This window comes from Triplophysa rosa, linkage group LG9, assembly GCF_024868665.1.
Source record: "Triplophysa rosa linkage group LG9, Trosa_1v2, whole genome shotgun sequence".
Classification (NCBI taxonomy): Eukaryota; Metazoa; Chordata; class Actinopteri; order Cypriniformes; family Nemacheilidae; genus Triplophysa; species Triplophysa rosa.
In genome coordinates, this window is record NC_079898.1 from 22761857 (window position 1) to 22788049 (window position 26193).

A 26193-nucleotide genomic window follows, 5' to 3' on the forward strand; every position below is an offset into this window, starting at 1 on the left:
ATTGAACTAAATACTGTGTAATATATTCAATAGTGGAAATGACATCAAAATTATAAGTCTAATTTTAAAATGTATGCTTTAATGTATCCTTCTCACATTTCTAAACTTTGGTCAGTTAATAAGAATTATTCATGTAGTTATTTATTATTTATTTGAATTAATTAATTAAATTAGTCGTTTCATGTCTATCCTTGAATCATTTCTAATCAAGGTTGATGTAGGATATAGAAAGTAATTAGTAGTAAGTAATTAAATACTTTTTGGAGAGAGTAATTTGTACAGTAATCTAATTACACTATTGAATATGTAATTAGTAACTAGTAATTAATTACTTTTCAGAGTAACTACCCAACACTGGGCATAAATGTGCTCACTTCACAGTACAGGTAACACACTCATCATTTACTAAGAACACACGAGGAGCATCTTCAACAACCGCTGATGGTTCCCCAGCAAGTGTGTACAATGGCTGTAGATATCACAATCCTCACATTGACTTCAGCGTGTAGGGCAGGCACAAGTTCTTAAGAGACGCTGCTGTGGTGGGGCGCTGCCTCAAACTCTGTAATTACCCACGAGTCCCGGCTCTGCCCTAAGCCACAATTTGCGGTGGCATGAAATAAATACATGCTTTTCAACAATAAACAACTGCCTTTTCAAATTATAGCACCTCCTCCTGTTTACCCCCACTGTCACCTCCTGTTTTCCCTCTCAGGCTGGAGTCGTGAGTTTCGTAACGTAGGCCGTTATGGCACGGCCTCGGGCGTTAATGAGGGTCACCGCAGTCTGACAAACACTGCTGTGCTTTCCAGAGCGCTCTTAAACCTGTAACACATCAGATCAGTCAAAAGTCTCAGTTACGATACTGTCACAGTGTCAAAACTTAGAAGAAAATTTTGTGCAGTTGTGAAGTATAAAAAAAAGTGAATTACTAACCATAGAAAATATCTTTAAAAATTGAAGTTGTTTAAGATTGCAGTGAGATTAAATGGAGACTTCTCAATATCTTGGATGAGACAAAGTCTGCCATTAAAATCCAACAACTAAAATATTCTTAAGCTATGAAAAAGCGCAGTAAAAATGTTTAATTAAAGTGACTTAATGTGAATGGGAACGCATGCTAATTGTTAAATTGCTTTATACGAACTGTTTGATAAAGTGTCAGAAGTCACATTGAGTGCATAAACCCACAAGACCGTTTGAGCAAGAATCCCTACACATATTTACTGGAACAGTCAGCGTCAAATGTTATCAATAGACTCTTATAAACAATACACAGAGGCCACAAACCACTGGCTCAAAGCCATAGCGGGCTGGTGGTCATGAATTCTGTAGATGGCATGTGTCATTTTTGCATTTAAAGCGCACGGTTGTTTTTAGATACAGAGAGAGATGGGAAAAATGCTGCTATCTTATATAGTCGCTTGAGCCAACCGCACATTACTTCCATGTGTCATTGATAACAGGGAAGATTTTTTAACGTATGATCATCATCTCTATCCATCCTGGGGCAGCGAGAACAACTTGTGCTCTTAGGACATGCTATTCATGGTGGTTTTACAAAAAAAAGAGTTTCCTTCATTCAGCATGTTTTTTTTTACTTCTGTACGAGAGCGCCCTCTGGTGTTGACAGACATGTATACTAAAATTTGGAGTTGGGAGATGGAAAAGAAACCTATTTGTTTTATGTATAAATTTAAATAAATGCTGTGCATGGTATGTGAATTTGTTATATGTTTGAAATACGTGGATGACTTCCAGCATTTGAAATATCGAATGCAATAAATTTTCTTGACACACTTTTGGATCCGACTCTGAAGCTGCTTTAAGTGATACTCATCATTTACTCACCCTCTTGTCATTTCAAACCTGTATGACTTTCGTTTTTCGGCAGAACACACAAAAAAATATTTTGAAAAATTTTGTTAACTGGACCCAATTCACTTGCATTGGTTTTGTGTCCATACAAAACAAGTGAATGGGGTCCAGTGCTGTTCGGTTACCAATTATCTTCAAAATATCCTCTTTTGTGTTTTCCGCTGAAGAAACCAAGTCATACAGGTTAGAAATGACAAGAGGGTGAGTAAATGATGACATATTTTTCATTTTTGGGTGAACTGCACTTTAAGATTCACATAATAAATTTAAACATGCTATGTAAAGATGTCACAAGGTTTACAATATAAAAAAAGGGCATAGTGTCCATTATGCAGTTCTGAATATCTATTCTGAATGTTCTCCGTCTTGTACTCAATATCAAGATGATATAGAAATGAAAAAATGCAGATGGTGAAAATGAATTTAAAACATTTATTATTGTTATTATATTGAGCTTTTCTCCAATGCAGTGCTAAATAAAATTTAAAAGAGAACACAGAACAAAACTTTGCACCAATCAACATTGCAAAATTCAAAGAGAATAAGAACAAAATGACATAAAATGGGACAAGCCACAGAAAAAATAAAAACAGGGAAAGCAGAGAATATGAAACTCATTTCATTATCTGCTAACAAAGGAAGAGCTGAGCTCTGATTTGATTTTAAAAGCAAAATGACACAAGGTCCTACTTTCCTCAAATAAATGTAATGCACGCTGAAAGAAAAGTGCTCTTTCTGCAGCTCAAGAGTAAACTAACGTCGGTGTTGTTAGCCTTAAAAATACTGGTTTTTCCTTAAACATGAAAAAATATATAATGATCACAGCCTTGTGCTTTATTCCCAACACAAACTCTTTTCATGACTTATTCATCTCCCCCCACAATTTGCAGAACTCTGTTCAAAGGATATCTCTGCTTTTATATTAATAAAATCTGATAGAAAAAGTTCAAACTAATGCTTTTCAAGGCACTCCGGACTGTTAAATAATTGTTTTATAAATGAGGAGCAATGCAACTACATGCATTAGTGTGATAATGCATATAAAAACCAATGCAGTCATATCTAAAAAGCAAGAAAATATCTACTGCAAAAAGAAACGCATTACGAGTAGTGTAAATAGTGTGTAAAAATGTTTAAAAATAGCAGATGTGTTTGCCCGTAGTACATCAAGTAAACATTAGTGTTTCTTTGCTTAAGTGTGTCAAAAAAAAATCACAACAGGAAGATCAACGTTTGCCAAATATGTCAGAACAATAAGAATCGGAACAAAGATTTGAACAAAACAGTCATGAAGCGTCTTAACTAACTTATATCTCATCCACTGAAGAAAAAACATGTGAAACATAAAAGAAAACGATGAAAAGCTGAGCTAAGCAAAGACGGCAGACGTTTTCTCTGGCACTCTTGCATAACGTAAAACCGCATGACAACTTCTATGCGCTTGCGATCACACGAATGGATAACACTAGTCTATGTTCATAAAAAGTAATATCCAAACGGCCAGAAATACCATAACTGTACAAAATGTGCATCCTTAAAAAGTTATAGGAGAAATAGCATGGAAGATGTAGAACATCAACCAGCAGCAACGTGAATCTGACTTTAAAGACCAAACTTGTGCTACAAGATGTGTTTCTTTGTTGAAGAACAAGACCTGTAGTTGTTTTGTATAGCAGTGTTCATCGGCTGATGTATTAAAGTGCAAAACTATGAAAACCCAAAATAATTTAACAAGACAGATTTAAGTTCTGTATAAGGTTGGAACAAAACCGTTTGCAATACTGACGTGTCCAGAACAGCTGGGGCACTTTAATTATAAAAAAAATAATTAAAAATTTTTTTAATTCAATTAGAAATTACCACAAACATGCAGAATGAATGTGAGTGTGTGTGGTGGGATTTAGATTCAATCAAAGTTTCAATAAAATCTAAACTACTATGTTCCCTGACTGAAATTTGTTACCCTTTTCTCTTCCAAAATGAAATCCACAGGTGGCAAATTATTATTCTTTGGTATGACTCCAATCCTCATTTAAACTCTCACGCAGAATAAGTCTTTCAAATCAGGATAAAAAAAGTCAGACCAGATCCGTGTCTCTTCTTTGGCTTGGTGGTGTTGGCAACTTGGCACAGGAAGAAAGAACAGAACATATGATATTAAAAGGTCACACAAACCTCAGGCGATGATGCCCTGGCCCTCCGCACCACACAAACCTCACCTCATAAGAGATGCTGCTTTCCCAGAAGCCCATCTGCTCTGCTTTTAAACCCCAGTGAGGTTCAGAGTCTGACAGTGAAGTGACATCAAAAACTCTGAACCGTGAGAACTTTCATAAGACTCTTATCCACAACACTGGTCCACACTGTACCTGACCTACAGATAATCAAAGCGATGGTTCAACCCCATCAGTCATGTTGTGAAGGAGGGAGGGAAAGAGAGGCTAGTGTTGACTCAAGGCTGCCAGTCTTTCCCTCGATGTTCAGGAATGTGCTTATAGCGACACCTATCCTCAAAATGACAGCCGGTGGTCCTCCAAAAGTAACACTCATCGACGTTGATAGGACTTCTTCGCCTAGGACTGAAAAAGTGTTATTGTAGTCGGTGTGGTCATTCAAGAACAACATTTTAAATAATTAAATATTTAAAAATAGCACAAAGTTAAAATTACCCAGCAGTCCCTGCAGGTTGTTGAATGGCAGGTGTTGGAAGGGTTCTCTGAATCCGTCTGTCTGGATATCGGACCACCAGTCGAGTGTTCTCAATAAGAACCCCCTAAGATCAAACAGTGTTTTTGTTTTTAAAAGATCATTCTGTCATACACTTCAATAAATTGGATTTACTGTATTAAGGGTTTCACGCACGTGGAGTTTCTCCATCGCACGGGAGGCCATGTTAGCGTTCTTGTAGTTAACAAATGCACAGAAGCGTTCGTGCAGAATTCGAATGCTGTCGATTTCTCCATAACTAGAAAACAGCACCAAATGTTAAAACCAAAAAGACTTTCGTTTCATGTAATGATGGCTTGGGCATCGCATCTCACGTTTTGAAAAGGTCCCGCAGATGCTTCTCTGTCAGTTCTGTGGTCACGTTTCCAACCCACAGGGAGTTGCAAGGACTTCACAAAAGAGAGAAAAGAGAGATAAGACATAGTGAAGAAGAGGCTGTTTTCAGAAAGACATTTGCATAATGCAAAGTTGAAATCAGCAAGCATGATGACTTACCCTGCCTGGAGAAGGGCACAGTCTTGATTTGATGCTGCAAAATACGAGACAACGTGACCAAACAGTTCACCATTGACTACCATAGTAGGAAAAATGCTTTATAAATGTCTTTGTTCTGTTGAACACAAAAGAAGATATTTTGAAGAATGTAGGAAAGCAAACCGTTTTGGGGCACTTTTAACTACCATTGTCATTTTTCCTACTATGGCAGTCAATGGTAGGCAAGAACTGTTTGGTTACAAGAATTCTTCCAAATATCTTTCTCTGTGTTCATCAGAACAAAGAAATTTATACAGATTTGGAACAACTCAAGGGTGAGTAAATGATTAAAGAATTTTTCTTTTTGGGTGAACTGTTCATTTAAGAGCACACGTCACCCAATTCTAAAACATCCGACTTCACTACAGAGGGAGAAATGTTAACTCACTATACACTTGTATTGCATTTTGTTTAGCATAAATCGTGCTATCATCATGATAATCGTGTTAACATCATGCTAGCAACATGCTAATCATGTTAGCATCATGTTAGCTACATGTTAATCATGCTAGCAAACATGCTAATCATGTTTATATCGCGTTAACAACATGTACTCGTGTTAACATCATGTCAACAACATGCTATTCATGTTAGCAAACATGCTAATAGTGTTATCCTCATGTTAGTAACATGCAGTCGTGTTAACATCGTGATAATATATGTTAACATCATGTTTAATAATGGTAAATTGATTTTAAAACTGATGTTCGCGTCCGAGTTTTGCCACGGCTTAGCAGTTTAGCATACAATTACAATTTTAATCAAATATGTCAGCCTTAGTGAACATAACATCAAATTATGTTTCACAGAAGTCAGTAAGTTGGAACAAAATGATGGTGAGTAATAACAGAATTGTAAATGTTAGGCAAACTATGTCCCAAAGCCTATAATGTAGATGAAGAATAAAGCAATAGCACCCTCAAGTGGCTTATTTTTGTAAAAATCTTACCCTTGGCTGTAATAACAGCCTGCACAGTGTTGTATTTTTCCAGCAATTGGATACTTTGTTCCTCATCATAACCAAGAACCTAAAAATAAAATGAAGAAAAAAGCTTCCATCCACTATAGGTCTAAACTTTTTTAATGTAATTCTTGGTGGCATCCAATTTCTTAAAACAATAACAAAAAACAACTTTTTGGGGAATTATTCCTAAAAAAAAAAAATGAGCACAACATTCTTGTAATTGCTTTTTCATGAGACAATGATCTGTCATTTACCACAAGTTGTTGCACTTTACAGTATAAGAGGTCATTGACGGCTTCTTCGCAATCTGCGTCCAGCTTCAGCACCTGTTCCATGGCTTTCTCGGCTTCACTGTACCTCTATCACACACAAACGTACATATCAGTACATCAGTACTGTACATAAATGTAGGGCCAAAAGCACATCATACCTTAAGCCCCATAAGTGCACTTCCTCTACGGTAATAGCCTTTGGGCCAATCAGGAGCCATCTGGATGGACTTCTCAGCATCCGCTAGCGCCAGTGGGTACTGCTCCAAACAACAGTAAGGGTAGGAGCGATTTCCAAAAAACCTGCTTGCCCCAAATGAAGGAGAATTAAAAACAAGAATAACCCCAAGAATGATGTTTGATTAATATGAATCAAAGTATAACCTGTAATCTTTTGGGTCACATTTGATGGCCTCTGTAAACAAACTGACAGCTTGTTCGTACTGGCCCTCCTGAACGAGTCTGATCCCTTTTTCTGGAAAGTAGAGAAAAAAAGACACTTAAATCTGAAACATTGCACTGAGAGGATGATGATACTTCTGGTAGACACTGAAAGAACGCAATTAAAAAGCAAGTGATTTACTTCTGTAAAGATCTGGAGTTAAAACAAAGTAAATATGTTAACTTAAACAATATCCTGACCTCTTAAAACACTAAACCCGAGTATGTACTAGATACAACAAAGCGAGTGTGTGAAAGAAAGGAATACACACCTACTAGTAAGGAACTTTTTTTAGTTACAGCATCGGATAAGCAAATAACCTGCAAAAAAAAATGAATAATGTATTAATTGATACTAACGGGTTATTTACAACCTAATTTAAAACCAATCATGCCACAAATCAATGCAATCTATTGACAACAAATGAAAAAACAACCCACAATATTCCTGTAATTAATATTAATAATGATCATCCACATATTTCATGTCATGCTACCAGCATACAACCGCTAGTCATGACCTGGAGATATTCTGTTAATTGTAAACCTCAAGGTGATGTTTGAACAATTATTCTCTCTATGTGGTACATTGAACTTTAAACGTGCAGAAGTGCACATGACCGCATATCTGTATATTTATGGTCAGTGTAAGATAACTTCATGCGTCGCACATATACAATTCACTTTCAGAGCGGCATTTATAAGCCACAAAAATAAGAACACTTATGAATCGCGTATAATAGTATTAACACACAAACCTACTGTAAACATTAATAAAACACCTAAAACTTAACTGATTGAACACAATAAAGAACAAGCAATATTCAACGCAATACTAATTTGCTAAAGAAATGAAAGAGAGAGTATCTTTGTATTTTGCTCTGTAAGGCTATATGTCCCATAAGCACTAATAAGCAACAGCTGATGAAAGTGTCTTATACATAATTTCCTCATATTTAGGGGCCAAGTAACGAAGGGCAAATTAAGACGAAGAATAAAAGGATGATGAGTGATGAGCTAATACAGTAAAGCATGCAACCTGTCACAATTACAAACTAAGAAAACAAAAGCTTATATACATCTACAGTGACAACACCCAAAGGTTTATAAACAGAAAAGAAACCCAACAACGCCCTCAATGTTCACAGTCTTCCTACAGCGCATTACAGTACAAAGAAATATCTCACTTAACACTTACCTCCCCACTTCTGCTCTCGTTCTCTTTGTTCTCTTTCGACTTGTGAGCTCCTTTACTTTTGGCTTTGGGTCGAATGTGACTGACTGCATTAGCAACAAAAGCACTGTTGACATCCCACTCTGGGTCCTGAAAATAATAAACAATGTTATCTTTAACACTTCATCCTAACTTTAGTTATTAACCTTGGCTTCATGGCTTTACACTGTACATAATGTAAACCCTGCTTTAATGGTTTTATTTGCATGTTTATGTGTTTCAATACTTTGATTTGTGTAAACAACATTCGTATTTGCATATTCATAAGCAGCTCAACTCTGGCACTTCATTGGCTGTCACAGAATCAGCACCTCCTCAATGGAGCGGGTCGGCAGCTGCCGATTGCTTCTGTTCCCCGAGGCCAGTGGAGGTCCAGCTGGGGTTTTGCTCGGAGGAGCAACAGGCTTCGCTTCCACTTTCGAAAGGTTGAACTCTTCCACTTCCTCTGGCTCAGAATCTTCAGACTCTTCGAGCTCAGAATCAGCTCTGACAAGCTCCTCCCCCTTAAAGAAAACTCACATGCTTTAAAAGCCTGTTCTTGGGCTCACACCCATGTAATCTCGAGTGAAAATATGTCAGCACAAGGGAATGCAAGAGGACACAAAAAGAAAACAAAGGGGGTTTGTTTCCAAAGTTAACAAGCAGCCTACAAAGACAGATAAGTGACTGCTTTGAAATGCTCTATAAATGCAACGTTTTATTGTTTTGCAGCTGAGACACAGATTTAATGTAGAGCGTAAATATAATGTAGGGATTTCAAATCCAAGTTTAATGTCTTTGACTACATCTATATAAGCCTTAAAACTCTTTAAAAAAAGGGGATTCAAAAGGTTCTTCGATGCCATAGAAGCACCTTTTCGTTCCATAAAGAATCGTTAACATCTGAAGAACCTTTCTGTTTCACAAAAGGTTCTTTGTGGCGAAAAAAGGGTCTTCAGATTATAAAAAGGTAAGAAAGAGATGGTTCTTTAAAGCACATTTGACTAAATGGTTCTTTGTGGAACCAAATATTGTTATTCTATGGCATCGCTGTGAAGAACCTCTCCGTTATTTTTATTCAGTAATCCAGTGTCAGTAGAAAACTAAAAAGTTCAACTCAAATAAACGTACCTGTTCCGTACATTCATCCTTCTTAACCCCTTCTAGTTTCTTTCTCTGTCGCTGGCGCTGAAAACAACGGAGAAGATAAAAACAACCATAAAGTACAGTGCAGTGTGCTTATTTATTATATTTACCATTATATGGAAGTTCATACCCTGGTATTCACATGATTATCTCAAGACTATTATGGCACAGTAACCACAAATTTACTATTTTATCACTATGGTAACAGCAACGAAATATTTTAACCATGATATTTGTGTTAAAACTATGGGAATACAAATGGTGATCCATTCACCAAAAAAACATGCTTAATACACTTTTACTATAATAAAACCAAGGGTAACCTTCCTAAGGATGGCACCTTGGTAATTAATAACATAACATAACAATTCTTTGTAAGTGGGAGAGCTGCTTTTTAAAGGCTTTGTCCACTAAAGAGCACACCAAGAACAGAACAATAGTCAAACAATAGTTCCTCCAGATGAACTCTGGGTAAAAGGTGGTCAATTCTTGTGTTGACTGTGTTAAAGTTTATCCGTCAATGAGGAACTCCGCTTACCTTCCTCTTGGCTTTACGCCTCTCCGCTTTCCTTCTGGCCTTATCTTCCTCACTGAGACCCTCTTCACCTGTTAAGACATCCTGCACCACGTATACACACACAAAAATACATCAGTCAATCGTCGTCGTGATGTTGAGAGAAAGATGGAACCCATTGTGTGCGTTCACACTAAACCTTAAAAGAACAATGAGTATCAAAAGCAGCATTTCATTTAAAAATCACTGCCTTGCACGTTTGCATGTTTATATACACATTATAAAACATTAACATGCCATGCATACATTTTAAAAGGAACTTGTCGTATGAGTGAGATATACAAATACAAATAGCAGCAAACAGTGAGATTTTGGACGGATCGGAAAGTTTTACTGCTTATTTAGCTGAAAGTGGCTACAAAATGAATGCAGAGGACTTTGGCCTCCATAAACGTGCAGGCAGATAGAACAGTGTTCAAATTAGTGCTGGGCGGTATGACCAAAAATGAATATAACAGTGTTTTCCAGATTTATACCGTTATACCACTTTATACATTTTCTACTGATTGAGAGAGGAAATAGTGCTGTTGATTGACTTAAAATGCCCTTTCATACCGTCATGGTGACAGTGACAGTATGCCCTATAATAACTGCAAAGTTTAGACTTCTTTAACAACTGAATAGCATGCGAAGGTAACTTGCATACATACTATTTAAGCAAATAAATAGAGAACTGGGCTCGAAATTAACTTTTTTCCCTGGAAGCACTGGTGCTCCCAACTTCAAGAGTTAGGAGCATCCACCCAAAAATTAATAGTTGAATAGTTGAAAACAAAATAGTAACAATTTACCATTAAAACATGCATGTGATGTCTGTTGTGTTTTACATAGTCACAATGGCTTCATGATTTCCTGAAATCATATTTTTTAATCATAAAACAAAGGCTTAAATTAGATATGTGAGAGGAAAGCGATCGCATCCTCCTTACTGACCCTTATTTCTCATCAAAGCATATAGAGAAAGAGTTCAAACTAAAAACACATCATATTATATGCTTATATTGAGCAGATATCTAAATCTAAATCTAAATCTAAATCTAAATCGATATGAGGGGAACACGAGCGTTTTTTGAAAATGTTTGTTCGTGAGTATAATTAATATAACGTAATGCGAACTTGCAATTGCTACACTTGTGCTGCGAGGTGCGCGCTCCCATTGCGACGGGAAAGAAATATGTAACGTCACCGCTCATGCGCGAGACGCACGCAGACATCCAAACGCCTACGTTTAGCGCATGTTTATATAGAAAAAGTATGATAAAGTAGTGCCGCGGCATAGAAAGACGCATTCTGTGTGAATGGCCGGTCACAGTGCAACAGTGAAAAGGGACCCCACTGAAACAGTGTCACGCTGCGCCGCGTTCCGCACGTTGTTTAAGCGACATACACCGGTAATGCGGTATGTAAAAATTCATATCATAACAAAAATACACACCGGTATTCGGTATGAACCGGTATATCGCCCAGCACTAGTTCAAATGAATGAATGTATAAATCAGTGTTGCTTTTCTTTTGAGTGGTTATCTAACTAAAATCTAAATCAAAGCTTAACATCCTAAAAAGTCCTTAGAGAACTAGCAGGGGAACCATTCTCTGGAACAACAAGCACTGACTAAAGTCAAAGCTGCAGAAAGAATGTACACTATCATGGACAGATAAGACACAATTTGAATCTTTCCGCATGAACGTTCAGTACAAATTAAACGCTGTGTTCTTTTCAACAAAGAGTCAGAGCCACTACAAGGTATCTGCTGGGAGTATCTCCGTTTGGGGCACAGTGATCTGACCTTGATCCAACTGAAAGGTTGGAAGCATTGCCAGAAGATAAAGTTCATGCTTTAACAAAAAGATTTGAGGTTTTGTAAGAGAGAAGTGTGCCAAGATACCAACAGCCCCTAAAAAGGTTTTCAAAGACTGAATTAGATATGACACCACTGCTTGTCCTTTTTTTTAAAAAAAGGATCTTCTTTATACTTCCACAATTACCTTATCACAATTATCTAGTCCCATAGTCGTGTTTAGTGGATGTACTGTATAAACTGTAACCTGAATGTGTAATCACCACTTCCACTACTTTTGAGAAACAAAAGTTGTCCGTACACATTGTGTCTTAAGTTTTAAAATGATGAAACAAAAGGTATATGGTTCAAAATTAAGAGTAATTTGTGAAATGGTTGCTTGAATATTTTGTCTTTCTCTAAATCAAATGTCACTTAGTTATTATGAAGTTGCATTAATACTGTAAGTGTGGCTTAAAGGGATAGTTCACCGAAAAATTCTGTCATCATTTAATCACCCTCAGATTGTTTCAAACCTGTATAAATTTCTTTGTTCTGCTGAACACAAAGGTTCCAGGTTTGGAACAATCTGCGGGTGAGTAAATGATGACAGAATTTTCATTTTTCAGTGAACTATCCCTTTACATCGTAAAACAACCTTAGGGGCCTTTATTCAAGATTTGCATTTTTAATGGCAACCTTTAATCGGTTGAATAAAAAAATTATAGTGTAAACTGTCACCGCATATCAGACTTCAGCCGTGACTGATATCTTGGACTGATGCAGGTAAATGTTCTCATACCTGCGAGTCTTCGTTCTGTTCAGCTTCACCTGTCTCCATGTCCTCGGGCCGCTTATCACTGGAGCCTGAGAAAAACAGAAGGATATGAATGAAGGATAACATTTCTGCACAAATGAGAATCAAGCCCTTCATTTTGCGTTAAAGCATGTGGTCAAAATCAAGAAATATTTTTATTTACTACACTACACAGCTTGCTGAGCAGTGTTGTATTGATATTTCTTAAAACATTTTGATTATGAATGTGGAGGTATTAAACTTCTGCAATTAATATATCCAAAATCACTTAACATACACACTTATGTAGATAACTTCAGTGTTAAAATGCTATTTTTAGTTTTTGTAAACTCTGGGAGAATTCCATTCAAAAGTACTTTTAGCGATGATGCTACAGTATGTGAATACTGAACTGGTAACCAGCCTTACATTCCTGACATATTTTTAAGCATTTGTTGTCTTTAAACAGCATATAATACACGTTTTAGTTGTACATCTGTACATTTGAAACCAAGACGTGAACAAAGCATCCTATCAACAGGCCCTCTTTTACATAGAAAAATACAATACTTTGTGTGACAGTGCAGAGAGCATCAGAGCGACTGATCGAACTGCAAGCTATACAGGGCTAGTTCTATTTCTCTTTTGATAGCATGGCCACATTGGTTGTCATAGTAACAATGCAAACTTTAATGGATTTAGTGGACATAGACACTATGATGATTTTTTTCATGAGTGCAACATCTCAAAACATTACAGACAACAGCATCAAAACCAGAAAAAAGTGGCACATGCAATGTTTGAATGTTGTTACTGCAGCTACATCAGACTTTTAAAGATGGTGGTTACGTTTTCTTCTCGCAACCTCTGACGTAACAACCAACCTGCTGACCAGAAAGCTTCAGATAACAAGAAATGAAACATGAGTTGAAAAGGCCAAACAATGGAGCGAAAACAGTCAAAACACTTGACTTTTTGGTTTATCTAATGACATTAATCACACTAATTAAATTTATATTTATTCATTGAACATTACAAATGAGGAAGCACTTCAACAATCTGCCTCAAGACAAGTCAACAACAAACACTAGACAAAGCCATGTTTACAAGAAGGAAACAGCTTTAAAGATCTTATCATATATTCAAACCTTATATTGTTGCGGAGTACAAATACTATTGAAAGAAAAATATCATCTTCTAAAAACGGTATGTTTTGAGGGTCAGCTGCACAAAGATTTCAATTTCACATCATCTTCGTGACAAACAACCAACCAACCATATCAAGATAAAATGAGTTAAACAAACCACTCACAAATAAGAGCACCAGCCCTGCAGGGTTACAACTCAATGTTCAGTTTGCCTAAAGTTCATTTTTCCAAGCAACAGAGCTTCACATAAATCAGACGGCACAAAACGTTTCTCAAGAAGCCACATATACCGCACTCCGGTAAAACAATACTTTGAAGATCATCCAACAGCCGCGATTCTGGATTTTGCTGTCAGTTAATCTAAGCGAACAGGGTAACTTTACCGCTTTTTACATTTACATTTATGCATTTGGCAGACGCTTTTATCCAAAGCGACTTACATTGCATTATCCTATACATTTCTTTCCAAGTATGTGCAATCCCCTGGGAGCGAACCCACGACCTTGGCGTTGTTAGCGCCATGCTCTTACCACCGAGCTATTTTTGTATTTTCCTGTATGTGATTCCTGACAGCTACCAGCATCCAAACCTGCATGTCGAAAAGCGTTTTCATTTTATTATGAAGACAGCGTCAAAAAGATAAAATTCCAACAGGCAACCTATATTTTCTTTCAAATAGCAAAACACTGACATTCCTGCTTCGGATAGACGAAGATCTTTATGAGCTTTTTAACTGCTTTCCTGTTCCGAAGAAGAGAAGAGGCATTTGTGCTAGAAAACCACTGCTCTCCATACTAAACCACTCCCTATAGCCATTACAACACACAGGAGTTCACACACACGGATGAGACATACAGCCTTCGGTCATAAATCACAGCCAGACTGATAAAACATACTTCGGTCTGCAGGCCACAGACTTCTAAACCTGTGGTCGCAAGGAAGTGATGCGTTGACCAATACACTTCCCTTTTAATGAGTCATCTCTCACTTATGTAGCGCCTTGTGACAATAGCAGAACTAAGAACTGATTTATTTAATAGAACCATTCGCGGCCCACAGATTCTTCCCTGGATCATGCAAACTGTTCCATGCAAATGATCCCAACTGCTACTGTTTTCACTGCCGTCTGTCAGTGTCCGTTTGGTTATGGTAGCCGACCATCTTAATTCATACAACAACGCAGATATTTAAATTACCACTGCACTGTAAATCGGTTGGTTTCGATGCGAGCGCAGAAAATTAGCTTAAAAAAAGAACTGGGACTGAGGTCTAAAGCGATCCAGTAGCCAACCTCACACCTGTCAAAGACATCTCTAAAGATTTTACTATGAATGTGACTCACAGGCAAATGCTGCTTACAGTGAGAGCGCGGGATAAAATCAATGTACAAGAATATTTCAGCGTTTATTGATGATGACGGATGATGTTGTTATTCGTACTGACATTTCCACCACAGATTTTGAGTAAAAGCAAACAAACCCAAGCTAGCAAGAGTTCGCATAGAAGAGAAAGCTGAACGAAAAATACTTTTACAGTACGGAAGAGTCTACAAGAGGGGTTTTACAACATGATGTCATATAAGGGAAATGCACACGTGCTTTAACATGCACAAACCACTGATCTGAACAACGTAACGAATAGACATTTTATATCCAAGTAAGGGACAATGTACAGGCAGCCGGTTGTTATCGCAGAAATATGCTTATTTTGGCACTACTTGCCACATGAGGAAAAAACTGGACATGAAATGTGAATTTGAAATATTTGATTAGCTCATTTTTACCGAATGCAGACCTTCCGCGGGGAAAAGCCGTTTACTTTCGGTTTAAAGACGTTCAAATGTCACGAACAGGCAATTTGGTTTAATCATTTGTATATATATAATGTCATATATGTTATTAAAAGACATGTTTATATTTAATTTGTCAAAGAAACTGTCAAAATGATTTGCTGCATCCGGGTTACCATGTGTTATTAGTTTTGAGCGGTTGTTATCTGGGAATAATAAACTTCAAATGTTGCAACTGGCCAATCAGAATCAAGCATTCTAACGAGCCGTGTAACAAAGAATGATGATAACTACCAGTTACAGAGAGAAATAGTTATTAGCCTAATGTGTGCTGGGAAGAACAAAATTGTATATAAAATCTGCAATGACACATTAAATTGATAAATTCTGTCATCATTTACTCACCTTCGAGTTGTTCCAAATGTGTAAAAAGGTATTTGTTCTGATGAACACAGAGAAAGATATTTGGAATTACGCTTATAACCAAACAGATCTCAACACCCATTGACTCCCATAGACATTTTGAAGAATGTAGGACAGCAAACAGTTCTGGGGCACTTTTGACCACCATTGTTTTTTTCCTACTATGGTAGTCAATGGGTGTTGAGATCTGTTTGGTTAGAAGCATTATTCCAGATATCTTTCTCTGTGTTTTTCAGAACAAGGACATTTATACACGTTTGGAACAACTCGAAGGTGAGTAAATGATGACAGAATTTTCATTTTTGGGTGAAGCATCCCTTTAAGGCTTGGCTTATCTCTGAAAAGAAGTGGAAATGTCTAATATTGCTCAAATATTCTTATTATTAAATTAAGATCTAAAAATTTCATTCACCATTAAGTTCTAAAAAATGTATTTAAAATGTTTGTTCATCATAAAACGACCCTGGAGCTCAACAGCTGTTTAAACCCACACTACCTCACGAGGTTGAATCCAGCTTCTTATTCGCAGCCTATTGACGCTATCCGCTCCACCTTAAAAGTCGCGACGTCACTACCTCCAGGCCTGCTGCATATGATTTCTCCAGTGTTTAGATTCCTTTCAAACGATGTATATGAAGTATATTTTAACTAAACATTATAAACTAAAAGCGTCTAATAAATGTTTACACTTCGCTTTAGTTAAACTGTCCTTTAACTTTATACTTTAAAAGTCTGACTTCACAGAATATCATTACCATCGTCTTCACTTAAATTTGAATATATTCAACACTTAAATCAAACGGTATTTATTTACCATCTACAAACTATCCAAAACATGAGTGCTGTTGCAATTTACATTATATTACAAACCATTGTAAGCATTCCCAAAAGTACGCTCATGACTTCTTCTTTGGTACTTTTATAATCTCACCCACATTAAAACTATTCACTAAATCGGTTAAAAACGGAGATGAGAGGATCGTAGTGTGGGTTTTACGGCTCCGACAGAAAGAAAAGTAACTTTATAACTCGTGAAGAAAGTTTGCGTGCGCGCAACTCACCGCTGAGCCCCAGAAACCGGCAGAAATCCAAACTGAACTTCATAACTCCGACCATCCAGCATTATTACTCTCAACACAGCGACATACGCACGACCGTTACACGTCACATAACCTTAAAACGCCAGATAGATTGTCATTTTTAAACTTATGCAGATAGGTGTGTTGTGTCTCTTCCTGGGCGTCGGACAGGCGTGTTGAGCTGCTGAAGCACCTCCCAGCACGAGCGTCTTAAAAGGGCCGCGTGGGCCCTGAGATTTAGTAGGCTACGGCACAAATGCAATTCAAATCTCAGTCAGTTTACATGTATATTGCCTGCGATAAATATATTTTAATATTTTAAACAATACAAATTATTTAATAACAATCGATAAGAAATGGCCATGCTAAAAACTTTACAGATTCAAATGGCTGCCATTACAAAAACATTATGGACCAAATGATGGTTCACCCAAAAATGAAAATTCTGTCCTCATTTACTCACCCTCAGACTGTTCCAAACCTGTATAAATGTATTTGTTCTGCTTAACACAAAGGAAGATATTCGGAAGAATGTCAGTTGCAGTAACCGAGCAGATCTCGTCCCCCATTGACTCCCATATAGTAGGAGTGATGACAAAATTAAAATTATGTCATCATTTACTTTGTTCTACTAAACAAAAAGGAAGAACATTAGTAACCAAGAAGATCTCGGGAGGAGATCTTAGTAGAACAAAGTAAATGATGACATAATTTTAATTTTTGGGTCAACTATCACTTTAAGTTAGCTATTACCATTAAAACTAATCCAAAACATCTTTATTTAATGCCTTATTCCAGTAGTAGTGAATAATGTTCTGTTGTTTCCACTGAAAACCATTTAATTCCCATTTTAACCAATAAATCCATTAGGATGTCTGCGATTTCAATTTTTCTCTCACCTGCAAATGCACATTTAAGCTGCAAACTGCAAATATAGATCTAGTATAGACAGAGCAAACAATTTGTTTATTTGTTTGTGTGAGTGATATGTCATGTAAACGCAAAACAGGCAAGTATTCACATTTACATAACAACATATCTGCACTGTCACATGATTCCACTTGCTGTTTCATATTTGGTTGGTTGAAAGTTGGCTATATTACCAGTTTTTTTGGCTTTCATCCCATGTCTGTTTGCTTCGAGGCCAAACAGTTTCTAGCATGCTCTACATTTATGTCCAAAAATGCTGTCTGGAATGAGAATGTCCCTCCTCCTAATAACTATAAGTAGCTAGTTTTGTGAGAAACATGGCGTGCTCTGTCACAGGTTACACACAACAAGAATGCTTGTAGTTGTAGTCAATCATTCATTTATTTGTATATTTCACAAACAGTTTGAAATGGCATAAAAAAAACATGCAGCAATTTTGGAGGGCAAGATTTTGGGAGTGTTTCAAAATTTCGTTCAAGTTTTGTAAGAAATACAGAATCACACAAAATGATGACATATACTTTATCTGATCTCTGTTTTCAGCCAAATGTCCCACCAGGCCACCAAAAGGTGACAATCCTAGCTGAAGGCCATACGTGAAATCATCTGCGTTTGAAATCTGAAAGGACAGTGAGAGCTGCGTTCCAGCCAGCTGCACCCATAACACCTCCACCTGAATGAGACAGACTCAGATAAATGCTGGAGAAGGCAGAAGTCATATCATGTTGTTCAACATGCGAAACGTGACGCCACGATGATGCCACTAAATCTAATACACACTAGTAAATGTAAAAAAACGGCTTTTATTTATTTATTCATGCACAGACCTGGATGGCTGCCACTGCCACATAAATACAGTCCTTTGACTGGTGAGCGGTAATCCGCTATAGAGGGCAAAGGCCTCGCCAGGTACAGCTGATCCAAAGACATCGAGCCATGGAATATATTCTGTGGCAAAAACAAGAATGCTTGAAAAGATATGCAAGCAAATACACCAAAACTAACTTTAAAATCAAAAATTTACAGACATGCAGTATTGGACCACTATTGGATTAAAGTTACGTTCATACCCCTCCAGTGAGACCAAAAACCTTCTCAAGGTCAGGAGGAGCCAAAATATCTTTGCCCACTATAGACTTCTTAAATCCAGGTGCATAACGCTCAATCCAGTCAAATACTGTGAGAGAGAAAACAAAGAACCAACAAAGATCATATTACTTAACAGTGTGCTGTACCCATACCGTAGATGCAATTTGAATTATAAGCCCTGATAAGCCCTTTAAAAACCTAAAATGGACACAGAGATACAAACATCACAAAAAATGCAAATTAGGTACTACTGTAGGTAAACTGCAGACCTGTCTCTGCAAATCTCTCCCTGTCCTCATTGGTCCACGCGCGGCGGCCCTCCAGCAAATAAGGGGTAAACTGAGTAAAAATAGACACCACATGGCAACCCCGGGGGGCGAGGGTCGGATCCAGCACTGAGGGAATGGTCATTTCCAACATAGGCCTGTTATATATAAAAAACATATTCCAGTCACAATTGCCCAGAAGATGAATTGAAATTTAATGTCAATTGGTGTGGTTCGGTGCAAGGAAGGAATAGCGAGGTCATCTAAAACCATCGCAATAAACCCTGTCCCTGAGCAATAAATGTTCTGCATGAGAAACTCCGGTCATGAATTGCAAATGCAGATGTCCTGATGCCTTCATGTGTAATGTGCAAATATTAGTTGTTCCATTATAAGCCGCACTTGCAGGTTATGCCAACCTGGAGGATGGGCGTCCCAGCTGGCCCTCCCTGTAAGCGTCCTCCAATACCTCCACACTTTCACAGTTCAGGTGGATTGAACATTGGTGATGTGGACCGGGTTTTCCATCCCGAGTGTTCGGAGCAGCCAGGAAATTAGGCAGCCGGTCTAAAGCCACTGTTGATGTGCACAGAACAAAGAGAGATGAAAACACTCAAATCAACCTTAAACGATAATTCGAATTCATGTCAAAAAGTCCAAAATTGCAAGGCAACAAAATTCTGTTTAAGCCTTTGTTCTCGATATATTAAACTAATACATTCCATTTAAACTTTGTTGAGCTATTTAGCTTTTATGTTTATAAACTTTACACCCCAAAAAATGTAGGATGAAGAGAAACAATTGTTAGCATATTCGCCATTCAATATTGAGTCATTTTAACAGTTGCCTTCTGAATTCTGAAAGGTCTTCTTACTTTTATTTATTTCTATTAGGGCTGCCAAAAGATTAATCGCGATTAATCGCATCCAAAATAAAAGTTTGTGTTTACATAATATATATCTGTGTACTGTGCATAATAATTTTGTATTTATTAACACATACACATCCATGCATATATTTAAGAAAAATCTAAAAATTAATAAACATTTATATATCATTTCAATTATTGGTAAATATAAATAAATACATGTAAATATTTCCTAAATATGTATACTTGTGTATGTGTTTGTATTTATAAATACAAAATGAATATGCACAGTACATAGACATATGTTATGTAAACACAAACCTTTATTCTGGATGCGATTAATCACGATTAATCGTTTGACAGCCCTAATTTCTATATATTTCCATAATGGAATGTTACTGTTCTTTTATATCTCACATCTATTTAACTACCTGTACCCATCGTTCTTCTGTAAAGGCGATGTCTTACTATTCTCATTAAGTGTAACAAATAACAAAACAAATTCTGAATGTTGTCATGCCAATGGCTCTCACATGCCATGTTCTTTCAATGGAAACAAAACATAAAGCCTAAACTTAGCTAAACCTGCTGCATTAAGCACTGGTATTTACTTCTCTAGTTAGGTTAAATGAAGCATTAAATGATAATACCGTTGATCTTGGTAACAGGAGAACTGTAGTCAATCTGATCCACAGCTGTGATGAAAGCCTCTGGCAGGGCGTCCTAATACCACAGACATCAATTATTTACGATTGTCATTAAAGTAGTAGTTCATTTTTCCATTGGAAAATAAGTCAATTGGTAGTCTTTTGCTTATAAATAATACAAACGAACACATTTAGATAGGGTCAAACAATAGGGGCTGCTCCTTGGGTAAACAGATAAAATGCCTCTAACTCAAGGCCACATTAGCACTTAGAATGGAATAAAAGCTGCCAGAACTGTGAATAAATGATCTAGAAACAAACCAATTTCTCCAATCTCTAAATGTTTTAGAGGAATAGTTCACCCACAACACCCATAGCATTTTAAGTTAACTATTTCTTTAAAAGCAAAATGTTCTTTGATGCCTAAAATGTCAGAATCTCAGGACGTCGGGGCAGTACCTGTGGGGTAAGCTGTTTGAAGGTGATGTAAGGAGTGGCATTTGACAAAACCACTTTACTAGAGACCTCTGTTCCATCTTTCAGCACAACACCCCGTGCAGAACCATCCTGACCTATAAGAACTTGTTCAACTTCCTAAAGGAAGCAAAAAAGGCAACAGGTAAACATCCCGGACACATCCCGTTCTTGCTAATTAATGCAAAACAGAAACAACAGCTCATACAAAAGGTTACACCTTCACCCTGAACACTAACTCTCTCTGTAAAAATATCTGCTCCTAAAGAGCGTGCAGAGCGGGCGATCGATTGAGAAACTCCGCCCATTCCTCCCTCCACATAACCCCAGGCTCCCTTCTCCTTTTCCAGCTCACCCATGACATGGTGCAAAAGGACGTATCTACAAAGTAGAGATTAGCGTTTAACATTACCACAAAAACCACTATTCTAAATAAATCTAAATATACAGGTCACATTGATGTTAAAGTTCCTCACCCGCTTCCAGGATTGTTTGGGCTTGTATTTGCACCAATCACAGAGTCGGTGGCTAATGTGGCTCTCAACGGCTCTGATTCAAACCAGCGATTAAGCACCTGCAGGAAATACCGAAACAAATCAGTCTTAATGTTTTTGGTTTTTCACAGCACATTAATAATATGAATTGCAAAAAGAATAAACAAATGGGGTGGGAGAAAGTGACAAACAGGCAATGCTAGCGTGTTAATAAAATGGAACAAACAAAAATATGCAAAGGTAGCTGTGAAGTGGGTAAATTTGAAGCTTTCTCGAACTCCAACTTTTTTCCAACTTTAAACTTTTTCTATTACACGTTCAACAAAGAGGTGACTCATTTTTACAAGTTTAAGTTTTACAAGTTGGAACCTTGTAAATGCAGCCTAAATTAAATATCATGAGGCTTGGCATCTTTTTTTAAAGAATTCCATGAATGTTTGTTTAACTTTCTCAAAAGCACAACCCACCTTCATAACTGGAGCCGTAATTAGTTCATAAAGGTCTGGAATATTCTTTCCCAGCTTTAACCCTTTAATACAGAAACACGTGGATTTATGGACATAATTCTTCAGTTTTATGAGCCCTAGTTTTATGAGACGCTTTGGCTTAAAGTAGTATTAGGTATTAGCCGCAGGAAAAGTTGAGTGTGGTTGATCTTATATAACCTTGAATCATCTTTACCAGACTTCACCAAAGGTTTTAAGCTCCTCAGTGCAGATATTCTCTTTCTCAGAGATCCCTGAGTCACTCCTGGAATGTCAACAGGTGGTGCATCCAAAAGAGGGTGAATGGCACAGGCCAGTCTTTCCAAGTGGGTTAGAAAATCAGGATAGACCTGTAGAGACAGGACAGAGAACATAGATATTCATATCTAATTTATTATCAAGTTAGTGTGGGTTTTACAGTTCACAGTTGCCACCAGTGTAACATGGAAGTGCTCTTGCAAACATCAAGGTCCTCTTGACAATCACAGAGCACCTTGGCATCTTTCTCTGAGAATTTGCCAATCTCTTCCTGGCTTTTTGCCAGATCAGCTCCCAGCAGTAAGGAGCGTGGTGGCCGCCCTCCGACACCCTCCTCCAGTATGGGGGTAAATGAATGGGGGTCCCTCATGTATACCTTCAGGCCATGTTTCTGCCCAGGACAACACAGAATGGAAAACATTTGTTATCTTGGAAAGAAAAAAACCCCATAAATAAATAAAAGTAATAAATCATCTGCTGCTTGTATGGCTGTCAGATCTGTCTAAAGCAGAATGTCTCCATAGCTTCACATTCTTTCAAGTGAAGTGAAAATGTTTGTTCTTTCCTCGTTTTATTTCCAGAACAACTTAATTCTAGACTGGCTGCACATATTTGCAAAAACATTTCTTTGCGTTTTTAAGCATTCTTACACATCATCGTCTGGATTAATCAATAGTGTACATTTTGACTGCCCACTTGCCTAACCAATGGCAGAATGTACAAGAGTGCAGAGAGAAAACAAGTAATGTAATCTATGAATATGACCAGCACCGTGAGCTCGAGGTCCTGGCAGATGTGTGGACGCAATAAACTGAGCAGGTAGGAGGCCCTGGAGAAGTGAAACCCTTAATCAAACAAACACAAACAAGCGAAGTTCACAAACAAACAACAGTAATTCACAGTAGAAATTAAATATGGCCCGCCACCTATGCTCAAATTGTATCAGTTTACAAAATGCTTAGAAAGGTCGTTTTTAGACTAAAAGGGCATAGAAAACCTGATCTTTGTCTTTTACGGAACATATCCCTGGTTTGGTAATAAACCTGAAATCACACCTGGAATTATCTCTTCAGACACAGCTGCTCCTCCAAGCACGTGTCTGCGTTCCAGCACAGCAGTTTTCAGCCCGCCTTTCTGCAGATATGCTGACTGTACAAATCACAACAGAAAGTTTCTTCACATTAAAAACTGTTGCACAATTATTGACCAACTACATTTAAGACTGTTTGTGCATGCACTTACAGCAATAAGGCCATTGTGACCTAAACAGAAGAAAATAAATATGAAGAGTGTTTAGCAAGGCTGCTTATAACTCAGTCCTTACAAGCTTACATATGCAAAACATTATAATATAAACATTACAGAAATGTATGGAAAAAACACATGGGCATGCACACATATATATATACAGGTTTTCCAACAATAAAAAAACATTCACTGCTAATGTTATGCCAGCAAATGGTTCTAGTTGTTTTCTACAGTTCTGTACACAACTTGCTTTCCTGTAGAGGGCGCATAGCCGCTCACAAAGCCGAATCCCCCATTGAGTTACATTACAGTCTTAAACCCTTCTGTCTCGCAGAAGACATTTATTTATAAAACTATTTCTTTCAGTAATCGTTTTTAAATGGGTAAACTAAAATAAATTATAAATACGTTTATTTATTAAAAAAAAAAAACACGTTGAAAAAGCTGACAGGTAAGCTATCACGTTTGCACGTCGTCTACGTGCTGCCTTCAGTTGTGGTTTTAGTAGCCTAATTATTCATACCTCAATCATTTTACTAAGAACATGTAATAACGTTTATCTCGAAAACACCCAGTAAATATTAATATTATTGATTATAGCTGTATTTAGCTGACCAATCAAACGAAACGTCCGGGCCGTCAGAACCGCCCACTTGGGTACGCACTTGAATGCGACTTGCTATTCTACACTTTTGAAGCCTTCTGTAGACCGTTCATGGTTGTTTGTAGTTTACCTCCACCGATTATAATCGCATCATATTGAGGTTTGAGTGCAACGCTGTGGCTGCAGCGGCGTGTCGATGAAATAAATCCTTTGCATGATCGAATCCCTCGGACCGCAGCAGCCATGATTTTCCCAGACAGCACTTGAACCTACAGCTCAAATTCCAGAACTCCTCCCACTGTGCAGAGGGTTGTGTCAGGGGTCTATGTTCAAGATGTTTTTTCCCAACAGAAAATAATTTGCCCTCCCCACATTTAAAAATGTGTTTTTTGATAACTTGCTTACTGTGCTCTGAAAGCTTCTGACTACTTCGCAATAAAGCTCATAAAAGTTCTTTATTTCTTCTTTGTTTGTTTGTTTGTTTCTATCTTTCCTGCTTGCTTTTTTCTTTCTTTCTTTCTTTCTTTCTTTCTTTCTTTCTTTCTTTCTTTCTTTCTTTCTTTCTTTCTTTCTTTCTTTCTTTCTTTCTTTCTCTTTATTTATTTATGTCATGGTACTACTGCACTGTTTTTGGCCATTCTTTGAAATATTTTACTGAAAAAAAATATTCTTTAACAATAGCAACTCCTTTATGGAAGACATGGAACAAGAATTTCTTATCAGTGGGAGTCAGCAAGATACCCGAAATGAACACATTGTGTGTGATATGAAGGAAGGTCAAGGTGAAATGGAAATTAAATGTTTGTTCAATGCCTGTTGTTTTGCTGATCTGGCTATAACTAAAACAGGATCACTGGACATTTGACTTGTTCAGAGTGCTAGTGCAAAGTCCAAAGGTATCAGTCATACATACTGTGATGGTCAAAAAATGACTATTTCAAACACTGAAAAGTATGCTTGGCATTTTCATTAACTTTGTGAATTGTCCAAATATTTACCACAAGACTTGAAGTGTGAAAGCTGCATACATAATCAGAAAGTTGGGAATATATATTGCTAGTCTGTGATGTCAGAGCTTGCTGTCCTAGAACCAACCCAACAACAAGCACATCGTTTTGTCTCTTCACTTTTTACTGAATATTTATGTAGATTTACATGCAGACTACCGTTATTATGTCTGATTGATCTCATTTAAGCCTGTCTTAAGAGTCAAGATTTACTGACCTAACCTATAAAATAAACAATTTTATAAACATTGGAAAATGTACTTTTCTTTTGCAATTTTTACTTTGTCCACTAAGAGGGGTAACAGCAAAAGAAGCCAAGCGATCACGTTTTCCTGACGCTATTTTCTTTCATTCCAGTAGATGGCGGTAAAGACTTGTTGGTCCATTCCTGGTTATAAAGTGTTACATAGGGATGCCTATTTTCTGGATTAATAAGACTGATAATGATTATGTATTATAATACACCAACAACCTTTCAGCATCACAGAAAAACATCCACTAAAACAATAAATTAGTGCAATAATAAGTGCAACTGAGATCTTGTATTGTATATATAATATTAAAATGAGATATTTTACCTAAATTTGTCTTTGTGTTGAATATATGTATGTTTGCCCATGTTCATGTTTTTTTATTTAATTTCTATCTATTTCACTGATTATTTCATGACATTAAATAAATTGATAACATGGAGATTTACATTTTCAATATCAGATTCATAAGCCTTTGTTTATTAAGATGTATATTTTAATGTGTAAACAACTATTGACGCTTTGAAAAAGTGACATCAGGTTTAATTTAAACCCTTTTGAATAACACCTCTTACTATTATGAAACACATCAAATAAAGTTGCTTCAAAGCAATGGTGTCTGAAGAATACTTGAGAAATGTGCTCTTCTGCTAAGAGAAATCACTTTGACTGAAGAGCCTCTCTAAGAGATCATAAGTGGTTCTCTCTGCCTTAAATATGATAAGAGATGATGCTTCAACGTCCTGCTGATGTGTCTGCAGACAGCTTTCAAAACAGGGCCTTTGTGGCTTTATATTTCACTCGAGTAACAGA

The 26193-nt window shown here is 37.1% G+C and overlaps 2 protein-coding genes across 3 annotated transcripts; both read right to left on the reverse strand.

Annotated features, from left to right (window-relative positions):
- Positions 1–2296: 2296 nt before the first annotated feature.
- zgc:123010 (uncharacterized protein LOC641500 homolog) lies at positions 2297–16920 on the reverse strand. The gene is made up of 16 exons (XM_057342204.1): positions 16742–16920; positions 12327–12391; positions 9711–9791; positions 9158–9214; positions 8359–8550; positions 8012–8137; positions 7086–7134; positions 6757–6847; positions 6534–6675; positions 6358–6462; positions 6089–6167; positions 5101–5134; positions 4920–4994; positions 4741–4843; positions 4548–4651; positions 2297–4457 (listed from the first exon to the last, which is right to left on the reverse strand). The coding sequence occupies exons 1-16, from the start codon at positions 16794–16796 to the stop codon at positions 4331–4333; spliced, it is 1485 nt and encodes a 494-aa protein (XP_057198187.1). The 5' UTR covers positions 16797–16920; the 3' UTR covers positions 2297–4330.
- Positions 16921–18051: 1131 nt separating this feature from the next.
- pyroxd2 (pyridine nucleotide-disulphide oxidoreductase domain 2) lies at positions 18052–24413 on the reverse strand. 2 transcript variants are annotated; one of them, XM_057342266.1, is made up of 16 exons: positions 24253–24413; positions 23513–23532; positions 23326–23419; positions 23042–23115; positions 22506–22661; positions 22209–22362; positions 21995–22056; positions 21510–21607; positions 21273–21414; positions 21019–21153; positions 20563–20635; positions 19464–19620; positions 19048–19202; positions 18760–18866; positions 18517–18637; positions 18052–18362 (listed from the first exon to the last, which is right to left on the reverse strand). In XM_057342266.1, the coding sequence occupies exons 1-16, from the start codon at positions 24365–24367 to the stop codon at positions 18292–18294; spliced, it is 1734 nt and encodes a 577-aa protein (XP_057198249.1). In that variant the 5' UTR covers positions 24368–24413; the 3' UTR covers positions 18052–18291. The 2 variants fall into 2 exon arrangements, with proteins under 2 accessions (XP_057198249.1, XP_057198250.1); XM_057342267.1 differs by lacking the exon at positions 23513–23532 and having other exon boundaries at positions 24253–24365.
- Between the last annotated feature and the right edge of the window lie 1780 nt (positions 24414–26193).

Coding starts and splice junctions, on each gene's coding strand:
- zgc:123010 (XM_057342204.1), bottom strand. CDS start 16,796: ATGGTCGGAGTTATGAAGTTCAGTTTGGATTTCTGCCGGTTTCTGGGG. Junction 8,551..9,157: donor AGGATGAATGTACGGAACAG/GTACGTTTATTT, acceptor GTTTTCTTTAAG/GGGGAGGAGCTTGTCAGAGC. Junction 7,135..8,011: donor ACGAGAGCAGAAGTGGGGAG/GTAAGTGTTAAG, acceptor TTTTTTTTGCAG/GTTATTTGCTTATCCGATGC.
- pyroxd2 (XM_057342266.1), bottom strand. CDS start 24,367: ATGGCTGCTGCGGTCCGAGGGATTCGATCATGCAAAGGATTTATTTCA. Junction 22,363..22,505: donor TCTCAGAGAAAGATGCCAAG/GTGCTCTGTGAT, acceptor CTGTCTCTACAG/GTCTATCCTGATTTTCTAAC. Junction 20,636..21,018: donor TCAAACAGCTTACCCCACAG/GTACTGCCCCGA, acceptor CTGTGGTATTAG/GACGCCCTGCCAGAGGCTTT.